Consider the following 22156-nt stretch of genomic DNA (forward strand, 5'->3'; position numbering starts at 1 on the left):
TGTTACAGTTCACCCTGCTGACCACTCCTTCCTTACTTAAAATCTCTACTCTTTGTCTGTCTGAAACTATCTTGGCCCCTTCTTCCTCCTAACCTTCTTGATACTCTTGTGGAGTTTGCCCTTTGACCCCTCCTTCTTCACTCCCTCCATCCAGATTTGCTATACATCATGGCATCATGAAAAGGAAATAGGCCTTGGAGGCACACTGAGTTGGGTTCAGATCCAGGCTCTGTCATATTTCCAGTGTTACTTTAGAAGAATTGCCTACCTTTCCACATGCTGTAACACGTTCCTGGGGTGACCATGAAGAGTGTAAATTAGTTTATCTGCTCTGCTTTGTTGTGTTTCTGAGTCCAGAAGAGACTTAAGTGCTTAAAAGGGCTCCATCGTCATGTTTTTAGTATTTGGGAAATAAAATTTATAAAATTATTTAAATTATCTCTGATTTATAGAATGTGGTAGAATTACAACTGTTCATTAGTATCACATTTCTGAAACTTTGGGGAAAACCCTTGGATTTAGGTAAGCCCACATGACTTTTGTCAGCCAATGAAACATGAGCTGAAGGGTGTCATTTGTGAGTGGAAGGGTTTAGGAGTTGGGGCATTATTCTGCCTCTCCTCTTAACCAGTTGCCGTGCTGAGTAGGGATAGTTTGTGGTAGAGCCTCCCTCTTCCTGGGTCCCTGGGTGAGGAAGGCATGAAGCTTAGACTCTTACGGACCCACAGTGTTTAACATAATCCTTTGTTCTTTTTGACTGATAGATTTTGGGGATGCTTGTTCCTGAAGTGCAGTGCAGCCTAACAGAATAGAATGTACAGGGACATTAAAATTGAGTAAAATGATCAAGGGTCAGCTTTTGGAAAATGGTTATTAAACCCTTTCTTATTCTGCATACCATCTCCATTTGTGAACTTTCTTGTTCTATTTTTCTGGGTCCTGAGTGGCTAAGTGACTGGATATCAATTGCTTACGCTAAGAATGGCCCCTGGTTGGTAAATTGCATTTAGACTGGGAGTGACTATAAATAAAATGTAGGTACCTGATGGGGAGGCCAGGCTTTGGTGTTCCCTGAGTACAGTGACTCTCATAACTGGCAGGTCCTTTGTAGGAACTCTGAAGGCTATGGCTATGGGATTATCACAGGCAATGCCATTCCTATGGGGCATGAGGCTTTGAAGCCAGGGTAGCTGCTGTTCCCAGCAGATCCTGTTTCTTCATATCTGGGCTGTCACCTGGTGAGGCAAAGAGAAGAGCTCTGGACAGCTGTGTGTACTGCCGCGCGGGGAGTTCACGTGAGGACTCTCATCGGGGAGGTATGTCTGGGTCTGTCCTACGCCCTCTAAATAGACCGGTGCTGTGTGTGGCCTTGGGTGGTTGTGTGAGTCTGAACGTTTAGCGGAGCCCTGGGAAGCCCTCCTGGTAGTTGTATCAACATCTGAAGTTTGTAACTGATATACGTTAGGTTCTTCTGTTTCTTGGGCTGTTTCTCTTTAGAAAAAACAGAATAGTGACTTTATCCCTTCCTGTAAAAAGAGCAAACCCAAACTAGCTCCAAAATCACAAATGTTTTTACAGTAAGGTGCTTTTTGGAGATACTGTAAATGCTTGGTGTTAAGTAGCATGTTATCAGTGTCCTTTCCCTTTCCCTTCCTCTTCCTTTTAGGTCAGGTTTTGCTATACAGGCCGTCAGTTCACTTAAGTCACAGCTCTTTTTCTTCATTTAGCTGAAATTTACATTTTTTTCTTTTCTTTTTTTTTTCCTGGTTGTCTTATAGATATGTTTGTTTTCATGACTTGACTGTCAACTCTCCAAAGTTGTTTCTGCTCACCCTTGTGTGCTAGTGTGTGGAGAAGTGCCTGGCGTATAGTAGGGTGTCTGTGTGTGTGTATTGCATACAGGTGTTGGGTTCTTGGTGCAAAGCAATAAAAACTGACTTTGGCTAAATTTTGCTGAGTAGGAATTTATTGGCAGAATATTGGTTACTCAACTAGTTTTTTTCTGAAAAACAGGCAAGAGAAGCTAATAGAGGACCCCTTAGTGCAGCATTTTACTGCTTTTGGAATTGCTCTTGCTGACTCTGGGGCAACACCGTGAGAATAATTTCTTACCTATCCCTGGCTCTCTGCACCACTTGCTAGAGAGTCAAAGCTTTTATGGTTTTATCTGATTGGCTGAGTCTAAGCCTCATGCCCATGAATGTCCAGGAAAGTCTGTCTTATCTCGCACAGCTAAGAAATGATAGATTATGAGCTTATTTAGAGAAATAAAACTTAAGGTTCTTCAAAATAAGAAAAAGAATAGTAGTAAGAGAATGCCTTTTTCTCTTTTTTGGTTGGAAAACAGGATAATAGTAAGAAAACATCCTTTATAAATCCAGTGTATATCTGTCACTGATCAATAATTCATGGACCACTTTCACTTTCTGTTTAGCAAAGATACACCTGGATATTAGACACTGTACAATTTATTGGCCATCTTACTGTGGCTTGTCACTTGCATTAAGACACTTAGTAGTAGCTAAGGAGGAAAGTCTGAATTTTGGTATTAGGATAACATAGTAACACTTAGTTTCTTGACTCTTAAAGAGGAAAGATGAATGCTTTCAGTGTGCTTTTTTTTTTTTTTTCTGTGTTCTTTTCTTTCTACTCCAGGCCATGATTTTGGATAATGAGAGAGGAAGGAATATTTCAAAAATATATTTGAAAGATCAGTCTAAACTTATTTCACTTTAACTGAGCAGTAGGCACAAGTAGATTTATACCAAAATAAAGAGGCATACCTGGAAGGTATCTAACTCTGCTTGGGGACTCTGAGGAAGGGTTCCCAGATTGGTTGGTGATATTTACCTAAAATACAAAAAATGTGGTGTAATTCTTCAGATGTGGAAGGGAGGTTCCAGGTAGAGAAAACAGTATGTGCATAGATTAGTAAAAGATGTTTATGAAGGAAGATCAAAGAATTCCATGTGACCTGCATGTATGTATCTATATATGAGTGTAAGATTTATATGTGTAAGGTGAGAGCAGTGAGAAATTGAGGACGTGATGAGAAATGAAACTGGAAGTAAACTGAGGAAGGATCTAAATGAATTTTAAAAAGATACTCTTAGCCAGCAGTCCAGCCAAATAAATTCGCCATTAAGCCTAACACACACACAGCATTGTATTCAAAATAAAAGGATCTAGAGCTCAGTGGGTAGATCTTGGTTCCTTGCCATGCTAAGTAGATTTGATGTGAGCATTACAGAAAAAGTAACACTTTCAGTACCCATTGTGTTAATTCTCCTAGTTATTATTTTTGGTAGACTTTCACAAATTACATGAAATAATATTATCATCTTGGTATCTTCAAAATATTGTAGGCATACCTTTTTAACAATTAAGGGAAAATGTGATGAAAAGTTAAATCTAGTAGAAAATTTAATCCAAGATGGTTGATGATTTTGATTTTTGAATGATATTTATGCATTATTGAGCCTGAAGGAACAAAAAGAAACTTCAGTCTGAAATTTCCTATTTCTTGGATTTGTGAGACCTAGTCACCAAATGTGCTCTCTGTTAATTTTCTTTCAAGCTTTTGACTTTTGCTTGTCTTCTTTGTTTTGTTTTGTTAACTTCTAAACATAAACTGTATTACGTTTCTAGTTGCGTCCTTCTGTGTGGCTTGTCTCCTTTATGGTTCTTTTTCCTGCTGATTTTCTTGATGTGTTATGTAAACTAAGCCACAACTAGGATGTAAAAAGGAAAACCTACTGTTTTATTTTACATGCTTGTATAGTGATTGAAATATTATATCTTACTTTGAAATAGTACTTGCCCACTTGGATTTTTAAACCCTTTCATCTAGTGACTTCACAAAATTTGTAGGTTTTAACCAAGACTGCATAATGGCCAATTTGCAGAATGGCTGAAAATGGATTTTTCTCTAAACTGACAGAAAAACAATGAACTTTGAAACTGTTGAAATAGTGCAAATTAAAAGGTCATTTGGGCGTATGATTTGTTTATTTTACACTGAGATGATTTTTTAAAATTGAGGTATAATTTACAATATTATGTTTCAGGTGTAAAACATAGTGATTTCCAATTTTTAAAGATTATACTCCATTTGTAGTTATTATAATATATTGGGAATGTTCCCTGTATTGTACAGTATATCCTTGTAGCTTATTACACAAATAGTAGTCTGTACCTCTTAATCCTTTACCCTTAAGAAAAAGATGATTGTTATGTAGAAAACACAATTTATCTGAATGTGAAAAAATAGAACTTAGGCAAAGATTAACGTATGCTTTAGTTTAAGGATTAATGCTCTACATATTTTAGGAAGTAAAAATATTCCAAAACTGTATTATGTTGGTATGCAAAACAATATTGAGAATATTTGTGTAGCTGGGGGTAGGCTGTTATCTCAATTTTGTTTTCATGCCTGGATTAGTTTCTTTTTGCTATCACAGCAAGTTACTATAAACTTGGAGTCTTAAAAACAGCATACATTTACTGTCTTCAGTTCTGGAGGTCAGATGTCCAAAATGATTTTCATTGAGCCAAAATTGAGATGTCTGCAGTGCTGTACTCCTTTTGGAGGCTCTAGGAAAGAGTCTGCTTTCATACCTTTTCTAGCTTCTAGAGGCCACCCACCTTCCGCGGCTTGTAGCCCCTTCCTCTGTCTTAAAAGCCAGCAATGGCTGGTTGAGTCTTTCTCAGGCTACATTGCTCTGACCCTGACTCTTCTGCCTTCCCAGAAGACTGATTATATCAGGCTTACTGAGATAATTCTGGAGTCATCTTACATTTCAAGGAACTTAATTTACTCACACTTGCAAGGTCCCTTACTGCCATGTGAGGTCACATATTTAAATGTAAGATTCTAGGGATTAGGATTTGGACGTCTTTGGGTGGCGTGGTGGGGTGAGGGTATTTTTCTGTTACCACAGCGCCCTTTAAAATATTTTGTTTGATATTTGTTATACTGTAAGCTACTTTAGGACACAGCCATGCTTGTGTAAGTAGGCTTTGTGCCCTCTTTTGTTCTTTTCGCTTTGGCCCAGTGGTTATGGAGAGTGCAAATTAGAAGGTCTGTGCTAAGATTCATTGTCTGACACTCACTAGATGTGACCTGGGGCAAGTGACTTCAGTTTGCCAGCCTCAGTTTTTTCAGTTTGTCAAATAAGCGTAATACCTACCTCTCAACATTGTCATTTGTATTAAATGAGATAATGTCCATGAGGGTACTTTAGAGACAGGGAAGCAGGGTACAAGTGATGAAAGAATGGTTTATATCATGCTCATAGTACAGCTGTGGGGAAGTGAATGATTATGCAAAAGGAAAAAAATAAAGATAATTGTGGTATTCTTCAGTGGATTATATCTTGGTTTGCATTTTAACCTCTGTTATGATGTCATTTGGGAAAATCCTCTCCTTGCAACGTTCTTTCCTTTTTTAGGAAGCAGATGTTATTATAACAGACTGGCTATTGCCCGGTTTTCTCAATAGTATGTCTTTTCTGAAAAGATAGATTGATGATGTGCACTGATGGAGGAGAACACGTAGCACCTGGCACCGTCGAAGTCTCTTTGTTTAGAAATATGGGCTTGCCTGCATGATTGTTAAATACATTCCTTAAAAAAGGGAGAAGCTCCTACATTTATGTTCTAATTTCAGTGAATGGATGTTACCTCTTACCAGCAATGCCTGTCCTAGAGGAATGTCAGAAGTCAGATTACTATCCTACCCGTGCACACGGCTTGCTGGAACACGTACCACCTGTTCCCGGAAGGGCTTGGCTGTAGGCTGTGGGCAAACCCTGGCCATGCCAACTTTGCAGTCAAGAGAAGCACTGCGGAGTGTTTTCTGGATATTACTATGCTTTACAATTAATAGAGAATAGAAAACGTTTAGCTGTTCTCTGGCCTCTGTGCCATAGAGTTTCCAACTCCTCACAGTTAAAACAATCAGGCTGACTCAAAAACAGCTTCCTAAGTTTGCCTTTGTCCTCTTGGTGAATTTTCGGTCTTTCAGGGTTATGTCTAGATATCTGTTCAGTTGCAACAGTCCTGCAAATTAGAGAGTTAAAAAGCACAGAAAAGTAGTCTCCCTTCCCTTGTTAATACAAAATAAGTTTATACTAAAGAATTATGTATATGTATGTGTTTTTAAATGAAACTCTTTCTCCTGATGCAATCTGTCATCCCCCAGTAGAGAATTAGACAACTGGAGAGTTGGCAGGCAACCAAGAAATCAGTTAATCCAATTTATTACTAGTTGACTAGCACTCATGCCGTGAGTTGGTATTTGAAACTTTAAATGTTTTACCAAAACTGAGTTCACATATTCCTTTAAAGCTCATCTTCGTTGCCCACTTTGACCTGACTCATACCCATTATTTTAAGACTTAACATGGACTTGGTTCTTTGGTTTTTTTTTTAATCATCAGTAAAGAGTTTTTGTTTTAAAATGTTAGACGCTTTCAGGATCATTTCCTTCTCATCACTAGGAGGAAACAAACCAGCATTGATAGAGCAGCGGGGGTTTTCAAAGGGCCTGTATTCTTTGTGCTGGCTCCTTCAGGGGCATCAGAATTGCTCAGGGAAGGAGAGGGAGATTTTGTTTTTGTGTTCCCCGTGGTGGTAATAACTCAAGAAATAAGTAAGTACCAGTCCCCAGTGAAATGAGCTTCCTCATGTTTCCCTCTGGCTCTCCTTTTCTGACTCTTCTTGTTTGCTCTTGGAAAACAGTTATATTTAATTTTATGTAAAAGATGTTTCTGGATAGCTCTCTGTAAAGTACTAACACTTTCTCTTGTTCATAGATTATGATTTTAGAGCTTTTTTCTTAATATTCACAAATGATTAGTTTTTCAGTGATCTGTGGCCCCAAACACTTCAGATTTAAAGACCTTTATCTCATCATTTTTAAGTCAATGCCGTTATGCTTCTAGAGACATTTAAAGGCACTTTCAAGTTTATAAAGCAAATCATCCTTTCAGTAGTAGTAATAGCTAACCATTACATAGTGTCTTTCAGAGTTTCTTAAGTTAAAAAACTATTTTCTCAGTAAGTCAAAGAAGGCATTAATCTTCACTGTGATCTTTAGTAATATCTGGAATTTTGATATTTTTGATGAATTATATTTTGCAGTATTCTACTCTAGTATTTTATTAGGAAGTATAGTATACTTACTGAGTATAGGAAGAATAATCCTTATAAAAATTGCTAAGCAGAGCTTGGACAATTTAAATGTTCTTCAGTTTCATAAATTAAAAAACTCCTTTATGTGTGGGAGATGAAAATATAAACATTAAGTTAATTAGGAGGGGATGTGGAATCTCCTAACTAAGCTTTTGTATGTGAAGATTATTGGGTACATATCCACACTACTTTTTTTTCACCTTTTAAAACATACAGACAATGCATATTCTTTGATTAAAAATATGAGAAAGATCTGAGGGGCAAAAAGAAAATAAAAACCTCCCAAATCTCATTGCCCAGGAAATCAGTGGCCATAGGATATATTCAGGTGTGTGTGTATAACATGTTTGGGTATGTTCCTTGGGGCCTTTATATATACTCTGTGTGTATGTGTGTGTGTGTCTGTGTGTCTGTGTGTATAAATATGTAAAATCTTAATTTACTCAATTTATCTCCTGTTGTGTTAGAAATAGATATTTTGCTGCTTTTAAACTATTATAACAATGCTTTGATCATATTTATTAAGTCTTTGTTCATATTTTAAATTATTTATTTAGAATTAATTTCTAAAAATGAAATTTAGAAGTCAAAGGGGGATGTATGTTTTTAACACCATCTGATACACACTTGCCAAGTAGGAAAACATTGATACAACTTATCTCTGAAACAAGCTTGATATAATCTTTCTTAGTCTTACAGGTGAAACATTTATCTTGTTTTGATTTGCATTTCTGATTTCTAGCGAGGTTAAGTCTTTTCTCATATGTTTATTAGCTCTTACTGTGTTTTTGGTTTATATTGTTTATTCATATTCTTGGTCTGTTTCTCTATTGACGCATCTGTTTACTTTTTGTTAATTTTGAAAAAGTATTATATACATATATTTCTGTTCAGTGTGGCAGCTACCTTTCTACCTGACAAGTTTGTCATTTGTTTTTTTAAACTGCTTCATTGAGATATAATTTATCATAAAATTTACCTGTTTTCAGGGTACCTATTCATAGAATTTTGCAGATATTAGTATAATCTAATTCCAGAGCATTTCTATCACCCCCTAAAAAGAAACCTCATGTTCATTGTCAGCTACTCCCCACTTGCACCCCCACTGATATTAAAAAGTACCATTTATGTACTGCTAAAAAATGCTGCTAATTATAATGGTCACCATTGACTGTAATATACTTTCAGATTTCAAAGATGTTGATATCTTAATATTTGCAGCTCCAGATCAATGAGACACATTATTTCACAGGAGCATTAGATTATAAATACATGATACTAGCAGCTGTCTGACTACTTCATCATTTTTTCTCATATCCATTTTATAGCATTTGTAACTCTCTGAAAATATCTTATGTAATTATTTATTATTTCTCTCCCTTGAAAGCAGGGACCTTATCGGTCTCATTTAACTGCTGTATTCCTTGCATTTAGACGTAGGAGATACCCATGATTTATTTATTTAAATGAATGATCGAAGAGATTTCTTCCTTTGACCTGTTAATTTTCACATAAATAAGTAAGCCATATTGGGAGGTTTTTCTTCCAGGCAGATTTGTTATAGGGAGTGTGACTGAGCAGAAGTGATGTTTGAGGGAAAAAGCTGCTTAAGGAAGCCTGCAAATTGTCTATTTTGTTAAAGGGTGAATGTTAGAGTGGCACTCTTTTTTTTTTTTAATTGAGGTATAATTGACATTAGTTTCAGGTATATAACATAACAATTCAGAATTTATATTTGCAAAATAATCATCACAGTAAGTCTAACGTCTGTCACCATGCATAGTGAAAATTCTTTTTCTTGTGATGAGAACGTTTGAGATCTACTCTCAGCAACTTTCAAATATGCAGTGCAGTATTATTAACTGTAGTCACCATGCTGTACATTACATTGTTTTAATATCTACTTTTGGGGGCAAAAAATAAGCTATTTAAGGACCTACATCATTTCATTATTCATAAAGTAACAAATGGGAACTGAATGACAGATACACAGTTAACTTCCAAATTGAAGTTTACAGTCTCGCTTTTCTAATGCTTTGGCATTCTTCTTGCCTTTGGCTTTTTGAGAAAAAAAAAAAAAGTAATCTTGTTGCTCCAAAGGGTATTCTTTAGGCATGAAAAGAAGAAACAAAGAATGTAGCTTTAGGGTGATAAGGTAACTTCGTCTTAAAAATAAGCATCCCCTGTAATTCTCCAGCAAGTTGAATGTTTGACAGTGTCTTTTCAGATGCTTGGAGGAAATGAGAAGTAAATGAGATGAGTTGGCTACTAATCAGGGGGCAATGTCTATAGCTATGACAGTTTGCGTTGTTCAGTAGGCTTCTGTTCTGAAGTCTTCATTCATGGAAGTCTGATAAAGTGCAACTGGCAAATTAAAAAGCCGACAAAAATAGACAATAAATTTTCAAGTCTCTGCTGATCCACTTGCTAATTAACTTCAAGTTTCTCTAGCAACATTTTCTTCTATGAATGTTTGAAAGTGATAGTGTAGAGTCTTATGTTAATTTGCATAATGTGGGGCAGTTTCTTCTCATTTTTACCATGGTGTGAGATACTCTTTTCCCTTTTAATTCACTTGGGAGATCAGAGCTAATATTCCAAGGTGTCTTACAGAATTACGGACAGGAATCGTTCTTTCTTGACTGTTGCCTGGGGAAGCATTGCCTCCAGCCCTGGCATTTCTGCAGTTGTCTGTATCTGATTTCCCTCCCAAGGTCCAAGCAGCCTGTGGAGTTTCGGCATCTCTCGAAGTGGTGACTCAGGGCTGTGACTCAAAATATTTACTTCCCTCATGTGCCCCGGATTAGCTGCCAGTTTCAGCCAGGTCATGAATGAACTTCTTGTCAGTGGGTTTGGAGAGCAGGCTTTCCTTTTCTTTCTCCAGCCCACCTCTATTCACACTTCCTCTGAGTGAAATTTCTGCCTGAGGTTGAATTGGGTATTTTAAGACTTGATCTCTGGGGAAAAAAAAAGTTCTGATTGGTAAAGAAGAACTTCCCGTTGAGCAAACTTCTTAAAAAGATAGTAATTTGAGGTTGTGGCTCTGTTGAAGCTGAAGGCATTCAAATCAGTGGGTGATACTTATTTTTTGGAAAACTGTTGACTAGGTTTTGGATGCCTGTGTGTGCCAGCACATTAAAGCCGAACGTATTTGACTTCTTTTGTTTGGTAATATAATTGAAAGCACATTTAATCACATGATGCTTTAAGACATGGCTGTTGTCTTGGGGGCATAGCTAAGTTTTAGTTAAGCTCCAGGTTTTCAGATGTACTTAATCAAAAAGCCACATTATCTGTTGTTTTTCCACCAGGATGTGCTCCTTCATTCTTCTTAAATACTGTGGGAAAATTACTTGCCATATGAAAAGAACTGTGGATTTTTGTGCTCCATAATATTTGATGATAAAAATAAACCAAAATATATGTAACATTTCTACTTATTTTCCATGACATTTTTAGCTTAACTAAGCCTGATGTCCACAGAGGCAGATAACCATAATCATAATGGTAGGGGACATTTTTGATGCTTTTGAAAAAAAAAAGGAAATAGAACATGGTAGCGCTGAGAAGCACATGCTACTTGACAGTGTGTAACAGCGTCCTGTGCCACCACAGACAAATTTAGAGAAAAGTCCATTTGTTTAGGAAAAAAATCTGTGAAGGCAACTTTTTGGAGCAGTAGAAAGAGAATTAGGTAACATTTTACAGAGGAGAAACTTCTCTTCACCCTTTCAGGAGTATAATGAAAGAAAAACTGCTTAGTGTAGAGGGTGACTTAAAAACACCGAGAAGTCCACTACTTAGCATGGCATGAAAGCTCCCGCCCACCACTCCCCTTCAGATCTTTCTCACAGTAAACAACACACAATTCTCTAAAAAAAAAAATTCAAGAATATCCACTCTTTCATTTCTTTGCACAGGATTTTCTCTTGGCCCAGAAAGTATTCCCTCCCCTGAACTTGGCCACCATCTTCCCAATGGTCTTAGCACGTTCCTCTACCATTGCTCTGCCATTAATACTTGTTCCCACGACTGTCTCTTGGGTCAAATATTTCCTTCAGGGGCAGACTACCGCTTCATCATATGTTAGGGTCACGGACAACTGCCACTGAATTTTCAAGTAAGGTTTGAATCAAGAATGTAAGGAATAAGGGAAGGTTTTCCAAGTTAGAGAACCTTGGGCTCAAATGCCTGTGGGTAGAAATGAGTATGGCTTGTTTAAGGAGTTGGGGACTCAGGGTAAGGGAACTCTTACATATAAAAGTAAACATATCTTGGAGCTTTGATTAAACACTTATCCATTAGAATAGTATTCTATATTACACTCTATTTTCTAGAAGGTTATTATCTTAATTTAGCAGTGAGCTCATGCTCAGATGGCTTATGCTGAGCTCCTGTGTCTGTTGGAAGAGGAAGTAGGTGTGACTTTGAGGGAACATGTAGGTCTCTTAAATCAAATTAGAAATATTCCTAAACTTGAAACTGAAGGAGATATAGGGGACTGATTAAGTAAATTGCTGTATGGCTGTAAGTGTTGTACTATACAACAGTGAAAATGATGCCATAGGTCTACCTTTATTAACATATTGTTTCAGGGCAAAGAGGAACATAACACTTATATGTAATAATAACTTGAATGTCTTTTAAATATTGTCTTAAATTATCTATTTTACATATAAAATGATGTATTCATGAAACAGGTCTTTAGGGTAGACAACAAAATGATAGCAGAGGTCATTTCTTTATGGTGGGATTTTGGTATTTAGATTCATCTTTACAAATGGCTTTATTTTAAGTTTTATGCTTTCATTTGCTTTATTTTATATTTTATAAATATAAATTCAAAAAATATTTTATAATCAAAGTAAATAATAATAAAGAATTTGAATGAAGAGAAATAGAAGATACCCTGTTGTTGGCCTTATAGCACATAAATGTGTACTTGCTGATTGCTGTACTTTTATTTTGAAAATTTTTAAACTTCAGAAAATTTGAAAATGTAATATAATGAACAATACTCCCTTCACCTAGATTCAAGTATTGTTGCAGACATGAAACTTTACCCCTACATACTTCAGGGGATGTCTCATAACTAGGACCTTCCCTTACATAAGCACAATACTATCATCACACAGTAGAAATGTGTCATTATTACAGTACGTTATCTAATAAAGCCCTTTGTAACTTGAAAACATTTCTTCAGATAGAAGATTCAACTAAGCATCACATCTTGCATTGGGTTGCTATGTCTCATTGTTCTCTTTTAATCTTGAATCTTACTTTTTTTGTGTTTCATAATATTGACATTTTTGAAGAAACTATCAGATGTCTTGTAGGCAGGAATATTTTCTATTGGAAAGAATATAGAGATGTTGGGTCTGCACCTTTTTTATTTTTTATTTATTTTTTTGGTTGGTGGGGGAAGTAATCGGGTTTGTTTGTTTATTTATTTATGTTAATGGAGGTACTGGGGATTGAACCCAGGACCTCCTGCATGCTAGGCACACATCTACTACTGAGCTATCTCCTCCCCCACCCTTTTTTTTGAATTGAAGTTTTAGACAGTATGAGGAAATATATGGAGCCTTAATTTGAACCTCTCTAATGTGGTACTTCAGAAAAGTTTTGCTTCTTCTTGGACATCTTTAGGGTCTTGCTGAAAAGACTGTTTTAAATGAAAGTGGAAGGAAGAGTTGTGAGAATGTTGTACTTTTTCCTCAGAAATATTAGCTCATAAACTCAGTTCCCTCGGGCTAACTTTACCTAAGTTGAACATGATGCTTATGGTCTCAAAGGACAATGAATTTACATGAATACCTCCAAGCACCAGCTGTTTCACTGTCATACTGTATTTTCCCAGCTTCATTAACGTAAGGGGGGAAAGTCTTCATTTCCTTTGTAGAAAGGAGTAGAATAGAAAGCCAGCAACACAGTGAGAGAACACAGCTTGCAGTGGAATTTTTTAAACATCCTATTAAATAACTTGTAACCATACATTTTATGGCTAAAATCCTTGAAAACACTGTCAATTGAATCCACTTCTAGAGGCTAAGCTTCTTTGAAGTTATAGGTCAGGTCCTTTTGGATATAGCATTTTATTTTTACAATATATATTTCTCAAACTGTGCTAGGCTATACTGTAGTAACATTGTATTTACAAACAAATCCCCAAATCTCATTCACTTAAAAAAAGGCTAATTTCTTGCTCATGTCATCATCTTATGTGGGTCATTTGGCTGTTCTTGGTGGTTTAGAAACTTGGACTGAGGCTGCTTCCATCAAGGGACCCCACACCATCTCTTCTTCCAACCTCTTGGATAGGAGAGAGAAAACATGGAGGATTCATACCCATTGTGTGTGTTTGTTTGCTTTGAGTTGACTATTTGATATTTCACGTACAAGTGGTATGATAAGTGTTTGTCTTTCTGTGTCTGGCTTATTTGAACTTAGCATAATGTCTTCTAAATCCATCCATGTTGTTGCACATGGCAGGATTTCCTCTCTTTTTTCAAGACCGAACAATATTCCATTTTATTTATATACCACATTTTTTTCTTTTTTTATTCATTCGACCATAGACAATTAGGTTGCTTCCATATCTTGACTATTGTGAATAATGCTGCAATGAACATGGGAGTACAGATATCTCTCCAAGATAGTGGTATCATTTCCTTCAGATATATACCTAGAAGTGGGATTGCTGAATCATACCATAGTTCTTATCTTTAGCTTCTTGAGTAACCTCCATACTGTTTTCCATAATTGCTGCACCGATTTACATTGTTAGCCAACAGTGTGTAAAGGCTCCCTTTTCTCCACATCTTCTGATAATAGCCTTCTTAACTGGTGTGAGATAATATCTTACTGTGGTTTTGATTTGCATTTCCTTGATGACTAGTGAACTTATATCTGTTCTTAACTGACTTGAACTGGAAGAGATACTTGCCACTTCTGGTCTTAGCTTATTGACAGGAAGGAGTTACGTGGCTCTAACCTAACTATGGGAGAGTGGGAAATTTAAGGGATCATGTCGACTGTTAGGTGACCTGTAGGTCACTGATGTGTATTGTTTCTAGTGGGGACAGCACGTGAACATAGGCTTCAAGGGCAAGCCAACCACTGTTGGGAAACCTTGGTTTACAAAGTAACAGGCATGTAGTAGCTAGTTTATTTCTCCTTTACTAATAAAAGGTGTCTTTGTGGCCACTGACAAAGAACAGTGGTATTTAGAGTACAGATAGAGAGAGGCCTTTGGAGATTGATACATTAAAAAAATTTTTTTTCAAAACAATGAAGTTCAAAGACGAGTACAATGAAATGTTATCCCCTTCTCCTTTCCTATAAGACCTCTGGTATTATTGAAATGTTCGTTAATTATAACTCTCTAATTGGTCTTAAGTCTTCAGAGTATAATTGAGTAACCCGTAAGCACTACCTTAGATGGGTGAATTTAGGGAGCAGATTTAACCAAACCTTTTGGTGATATTAACATGTTGGCTGGCATTCTTAAATTGACACTAATCTGATGTAGTAGTCCAATATAGTTATTAAAATATGTGTTTATAAAAATATAATTAAAATATAAAATAATAAAAATATGTGTTTATGAATAATATAATATGAAATATGTGTTTGTAAGGAATTATAAATAGATTTAAAGAGGAACAGACTAGACTTTAAAAATAGTCTCTCCTCCCCAAAATACTTTATGCATGTATTTCTGTAATTATTTCATTAACCAGATCAAGAGCTTTTTCATGGAAAAGATTTCTATCTTTTTCTTTTTAAATCAACAGTGCTTTATGTGAGTGCCTGGTGTATCAGGAATGGTTTTCTTAGTAATGTCGGCTGAAAAATAAATGTTTGCATGTAGTGTGCCAAATCTGATTGTTTTTCTTACCAGCCTAATCATGTCCCCTGGATTCTGACTCTTGTGTTATAATGTCATTAGCAAGGTCTTAGTCTTTTACTTAAGTCTTCTATTACTGGTGTTCTGCAAATGTGTTTCATAGCCTTCCATTTTCAGAAATATCTCTGGTCATAGAAGTTTTGGGAGTATGGAAGGTAGTCATAAATACTCATTTAATAGTTAATTATCTTACAATTTAGCAACTAGAAAACTTCACTTAATTTTTCATATCCACATTATGATAACGGATAGGGTTAATAACAAATCTGAGACACTTCTAAGTCATCCTGTATTTTATTTTTCTAATTAGTTGGAAGTCCTTAATGTGTATAAGGTATGTGAGATAAATAGCTAGGGTAGTATTTGATTAGTCAAAGGCACACTATTTGTAAATCTGACTGGATTGAAATAAACTTTGTTATACTAAGAAAGTATATTTTGCTTCTCACCCTTCACATGTTTTTTTTTTTTTTTTCAGGCAATAGAGATTATGCCAAGGATGATCCATTGGAGTTCAAGTCCCATCAGTGGTTTGGAGCATCTGTGAGGTCAAAACAGGATAAAATTTTGGTAAGCGTTTTGGATATTTATTCATAGGTTAGGTTTAGTCAATATATGTGAAAACACAGGACGTTCCATGGTTAAAAGCTGATAGTAACAGTCAGTGTGCTCAGGCAGAGGGTATCATCAGACAGCATAGCTGTGATCGAAGGCCACCCCTTCTGAGGATACCATCTCTCTCACCCTTCACAGGCTTGGCTTTGGCAGCTTTCACCTTCATTCCTACCGTGTCTACTTTTTCTGCCCCACTTGCTAGTTCCCGTCAGTTTGTTTCTCTCGAGCTAGATTTAGGAATAATTTGCCTCTGGTCAATCAAATGCCCTAGTGCCTCCTCTCCTTACAAATAAAGCACCACTGCCTTCGCCCCGTCTTCCCCTTTGCCACAGCCCCCTTCCTTTGCTCCCCCTTTCAAAGATGTGTTGAAAGTGTTTTCTGTAGTAACCACCTGCACTACCTCACTTCACATCCTCTTCCCAGCCCCGCCAGTCAGGCTCGGGTCATGGCCAAGGTCACCTGTGACTTTCAGGTTAAGAATATTTTTCTTGCCCCCTCAGCACCATTCCACACAGTCATTTGACCCATTCTTTCTGAAATACTTTTCTTTCCTTGGCTCCTGGGACACTGTTCCTTTCTGGTTTCCCCCTTCTCCCTGGTTGCTCCTTTGCAGTCTCCTTTAATAGCTCCACTTTGCCCAGTTTCTAAATGCTAGTCATCTCTGGCCTTTGTTGTGGGCCCCTGCCTTCTTAAACTACATCTTTTACCTAGCTGCTCCTATCCTGTCCTGTGACAGTGAATACTATCTTTCTGTCATCATCCCCAAATCTGTATTTCTACCTCTTCACTCTCCTGGGATCTTTAAAGTCATATTTCCCAACTACCTATTTGGCATTTCCATTTGAATAGCTCATATGTTACTCATATAGACTCATGTGGACCAAAATAGAACTGTTCTCCTTCATCATAAAGGAAAAACCACAAAAATAACTGTTTCCATCTAAAACTTCCCCATCTTAGAGGCATTACTCTCTACGCCATCCATCAGCAGGCCCTGTCAATTCTTCCTCCAGCTTCCAGAATATATCCCACAGGCATTGATAAATCATCATCTCCACACTTTCTGTGTGTCCCAAGCCCTCATCGTTACCCACCTGGGCCAGGTGAGTGCGGTGCAGTGCAATGGGTCATCTCTCTGCTTCCTCTCTTGCCCCAGCTACAATCTGCTCTTTATAGAAGGACCAGAGTGAACCAGAGCATTTCATCGTCTTGATTAAAACAGTCAAGCAGCTTTTCATCACCCTCAGAGTAAAATTCACATGCTGATCCTGGTGGCTTTGATAAGCATCTCCATAATCTGGTCACTGGCTGCTGTCTCTCCACCTTACGTGTGTAGCTACACTGGTCTTTTTATTCCTTCCATGCCATGTCATTTCAGGTGGCACCTTAGTGTTTGCCCCTCTGCCCATGTTAATGCTCATCTTGTTGCATTTCATGTGGGCTGGCTCCTTGTCATTCTGATTTCAGCTCTAATTTCATTTCCTCAGAGAGCCCTTCCCTATTTTAATTACCTGCATAGTATTTATTATGGTCTTTCTTTTTCCTTTTGATTGTAGGGCATCAGGGAAGGATTTGTTTAGGAAGTGAAATTTCAGCAGAATTTTAAAGGATGTGTCAAATTTTAGCCAGTGGAGGTGAAGGGAGGGGTTGGGAGTGGCGGCATTCGAGGCAGAAAGAGGTACAAAGAAGCGAAACTGAGTGGAAGCTGCAAATAATCCACCCTGAAACTTCAAGTACGTGCAGAGAAGTAGCCGTGATTCCTTACTTTCAGTTTTTAGGGTAAATGTAAAATAACCCAATGTTGTCTTCAGTGCTTGTATTATAATGTTTTGCTTCAAAGGATATAATGGAAAAATTCATTGACCTTTTTCCCCAGCAAATTAAATCATTACAGTTTGTTAGATCACTTTGCTATTAAAACATGCATTCAACCACTTATACATGGTATTTGAAATCTGTAACTCTGAAAGCAAAATAAGTAAATAAGCATTGCATTTTTTTTTTACTCTCTTCTTACTTAATAAGCTATTTTCTTTATAATTTAGAGGTATATTCTGCATGCATGAGAGTGTTATTTAGTTAAAATGTTGATTAGGATCTGTGACCTTCAGCTTAGCACCTAACATCGAGAAAGGTGCTACACGAAATAATGACTTGCTAACTATTTTGGAAAAAAATACCTAGACTACAAATATGGACTTCAGAAGAATGTGAGAAGAGTACATTTAAAATTTTTATCCACTACTGTGGTAAGAAATTGAAGGTAGAGGATAGATTTGATTGATTTTTATTAATGCTTTTAGAGGGATTTTGTAATCTGGGTAGTATAGATTGTCTGAAACATTGATTTTTTTTTCAGAGAATTTTTATGTCACGGACTACCCCCTTTGATTTCAGGCCTGTGCCCCCCTGTACCACTGGAGGACGGAAATGAAACAGGAGAGAGAACCTGTTGGAACATGCTTTCTTCAGGATGGAACAAAGACTGTTGAGTATGCTCCATGCAGATCAAGTATGTAAAGAAGTTGTCCCAGCTTTTAGAAAGAGTGCTGGGAAGCCTAGGTTCTTAAAAGTGTGTGTGTGTGTGTGTGTGTGTGTGTGTGTGTGTGTGTGTGTGTGTTTAAAAACTTGTAGACATACTGTGATATTTGATGACAGCAACATGAAAACAGTCTAATCATGTAAAGAAGTTGTGAATATGCAGTCAACAGGCTTGTCTCCCCAAGAACTATTTTTCATCTTCCTTGGTCAGCAGTAATTATATTTGATGGAAACCTGCATTTTTAGTTACTATTAGTTTAAAAGATGCTCTCTTGGGCTTCTCTAACAGAGATGCAGGCCCCACAGTGATTCTGATTCAGCAGGTCTGAGTGAGGCCTGGCCACCTGCATTTATAACGAATTCTACAAGGTAATTCTGATGGCTACCAAAATTTGGGAAATACAGCTTCCTATTAATAATGATGCTAAAAGTAAAAAATTATGTTTTAAAAGAGCCAGATTTTCTGTAGGAAGGTGAAACATTGGGCTCAGGAGTCTGAGTCTGAATTTCCCTGCTTTGAATCAGTTTCTTTGTCAGTCTGTTACCTACTCTTCTTGATGCTCTGAAAGATCTCAGCCTGTTCTCTAATATTATTTGAAATTTCAAATGAAATTGATATTGTGACTAAAGATGATTTTGAGCACTTATAATTTTGATTATACTTTTCCAAACTCGTTTCTTTTTCCTTCTTGGAGATGGCATTCCCTTTGCTTCTCCACCATGGTTGAATTGGCCACCACTCCAGATCCTCTTTATATCAGAAACATAAAAACAGCCCATTGAAATGCCATGTAGTGTTTGTGCCTACAGCACTTTTTCTGTTCTGCTGGTTTCCAGATAGTGTAGTAGAGAGAACTAATAACAAAAGTACATGTGTAAGACTCTTACTGCTGGATTCTTTTTTTTGCGTGTTAGGTGACCTGTGACACCAGGTCAAATGATCTATTTAGTCCTCCAAATTCTAAGCAGTTGAACCTCTGAGAAATTGCAAATGGTATCATTAAATATTGATTTTTTAGCCCACTGCCTTGGCCCTACTTGTTGTAAGTAGGAGGCAAACATGAAAAGAATGATATGTACCCCGAACCACATTGTTTATTAGGGTCGATCAGAAAGCACACTCTGCACATGACGGAGGAGGTGGGCAGCTTTATCCTCAGTGCGTGGCTCCATCTGTATCATCACCTTTATGTTGGTGTTTTGGTCATAGTACTGTTGTCTTTGGTGGCATGTGGAAAATGTGAGGACTAAATGTGTGTTTTTAATTTCTGTATTGCAAAAATGTTCCAGTTGTGAGAGGATAATTTCGTAGCTCTGCAGAATGAGCTAACCCTTGTGTGCCAGGCTTGTAACTTACTGTTTATATGATGGACACACCCGTAAAATCTCCCTTATTCTCATCTAATACATGTGGGAACTGAGATCCAGACAGTTGAAGTCATTTTTTTCCCTGCATCTTATGGTACTGAGTGATCTAATGAGGGTTTAAACCCAGGGCTGTCTTATTCCAAAGGAACCTTTTCCCTGTATCACTAACAAGAGAAAATGTTTTCCATTTCAATTCCCTCTGTATTAAGCACAGCTTTTCTACAAAGAATACACTCTGCTTTCACAAGTACAGATTTGGATAATTCCTGATGTGTACGAGGACCCTCCAGAAAACCAGCATCTGATGATGATGATCTCTTGAGGGTATACTGCCATTTTCGGCCAGTAGTTTTCGTCATTTTGTCTCTGCAGTAACAACCAGTTCTTTCCTTCATGTGTATTTAAAGGATTAAGGCAGTGTTTGCACAGGGTAGCTACTACATAGTGCTTTCACTTATTTACTTTGGAAACAGACTTTAACCTTATTTTCTTAAGTAGTTAACATCCAAATCAGATCTGCAAACTGTGACTTGTGAGCCTGGTTTGTACATAAAGTTTTATTGCAACACATCCACGCCCATTTGTTTACATTTTGTCTCTAAAGGGATGTTGAGTCCTTGCCACAGAGACTAAATGGCCTCTAAGCCTGAAACATTTTCTATGTGGCCCTTTACAGAATAAGTTTGTCGATCCCTGCTCTAGGTAATAAACCTCAAATATTAGAAAAAGCACAATGAACAATCTCAAAAAAAATCGAAAGGAATGTCTTTCTTCCTAATAAGTCTGGCTTTGGGGATCCCTGGATCATTGTATGTACTTTTTGGCCCAACCTTTGAAATGTTAAGCTACCTGGAGGCCCACATTACAAGGGGCAGCCTGCCCTGGGAAGAACACTCAGAAGTGGGAATCTGAGCCTGGGTTCTGTTCTCACACCCTGAGACAGCCTGCCTGTAGTCGTGGGTGAGATTCATCATTGGTAAAACCCTGATTTGGACAAGAGACTTCAGAGTTGCAATTTTTGTATTTTGTGTCTTTGTCGTAGTTCAGTGAATTATGCAACCCAAAGACTGATTTTACACGAGGATGCCAGTTGTGTAGGGCTACATTGCTAGCTTCTTGATAACTTGGCTTGCTTGGGTGCTGGTAGTTTGTGGGGTTTTTTGCTGCTGCTGCTGTTGTTGTTGTTGTTCACTTGTTTGTTTATTTGCTTTCACTTTTAGCATGACCTGTGTGGACCTGTGGCGCTTGGCTGTCTGTAAGCCCTTACCTTATTCCTGATTGTGTTTGCTTCTGGCTTTTCATAACTGTGCCTGTGACTGTTCCTGGCATTACACAACAGACTGAATGTCTTTCTGTTCTAAAAGGGCCTGAACCACAAATCATATGACTTAAATACTCTTTCGGCTTCATGCTCAGACTGAGTCTTTTGTTCCTTTTGTCTGCTTTCTGATGATAATATTATTTGTATATAGATTTTTCTATTATGATTTCTAGTTGCTTTGCCTTCCCCTTAATGGTTACTCAGGGAATTATAAGTACACGGCTGGTTTGAGAGCGTGCTGCCTAGTGGTGTGGATACTTCTCAGCTCAGATCCACTCTCTTTTATGTACTAGCTGGTTGACCATGGTCAAGTTCCTTAATTGCCATGAGCCTTAGTTTCCTTTTATGTAAACTGTGAATAATAATAGTATCTCTCATAAGATTGCTCTATAGATTTTAAAAGATTTTAAATGTTTAAGCACAGTAGTGGGCTCACGGTAAGGGCTTAATAAACATTAGCTCTTTTACTGTCATAATAAATAATATTATTTATAATGTTGTCAGGCTTAGCAAGTGGGAGAAATAAAATAAATAAAAATAGATAAAATAAATAAACAGAAATAAAAACAAAAGCCTTTACTGAAATACATTATAGTCAATATAAAATTCTTTACATAGGCATAAACACTTCAATCTGTACCTATTTAAAATTTTAAAGGGCAGTCATGTTTTCTAGCTGGATGTTCTGGGAAACCAAATAAAGTAGATAATTGTACTGTATGGTAATCAAAAAAGGATGTCTTTATAAATAGCTTGAAATAGTTCCTCAGATGCAACTTGAATAAAGGAAATAAACAGCTGACTTGAGGTCAGAGCAGAATTCCTTAGTATGATTCACTAGTCACTGGAAACCCCAGCCCCACATTTTCCCATTCTCTCTTGGTTAGGAAAATTTACATCAGGGTAGCATTATACTCTTGAGACCATTTTCATTTAAAAAATTCTAAATTTAGACATTAAGTGTGTAATTGTGGGGTTCAAAATTTTTGATGGGAGTATTTGACAAAAATTCTTGCAAGTTGTCCTTATAACTGGAAATGGATATTTTTGGTTCCTGTATTTGGGTGGCAAATACAGGAATACTATAGCATAATTATTTAAATATTGTAATACTGACTACAAGAATTCCTTGATGATTGAAGAGTAGCTGTTTTTCATTGTTCTTTATTGTTCTCGAAACAAAACAAGGGCAAGTCTTCAGGTTCATC

At 37.1% G+C, this 22156-nt stretch overlaps 1 protein-coding gene across 3 annotated transcripts in view; it reads left to right on the forward strand.

Annotated features, from left to right (window-relative positions):
- ITGAV (integrin subunit alpha V) overlaps positions 1–22156 on the forward strand; it is a 77784-nt gene that overhangs the window by 14511 nt on the left and 41117 nt on the right. For all 3 annotated transcript variants that reach the window (XM_045520424.2, XM_010960014.3, XM_074364007.1), the window contains 2 exons: positions 15582–15673; positions 18116–18230. In XM_045520424.2, the coding sequence (XP_045376380.2) occupies positions 15582–15673; positions 18116–18230 (207 nt within the window). The remainder of the gene's footprint in view (positions 1–15581; positions 15674–18115; positions 18231–22156) is intronic.

This window comes from Camelus bactrianus, chromosome 5 (genome assembly GCF_048773025.1).
Source record: "Camelus bactrianus isolate YW-2024 breed Bactrian camel chromosome 5, ASM4877302v1, whole genome shotgun sequence".
Classification (NCBI taxonomy): Eukaryota; Metazoa; Chordata; class Mammalia; order Artiodactyla; family Camelidae; genus Camelus; species Camelus bactrianus.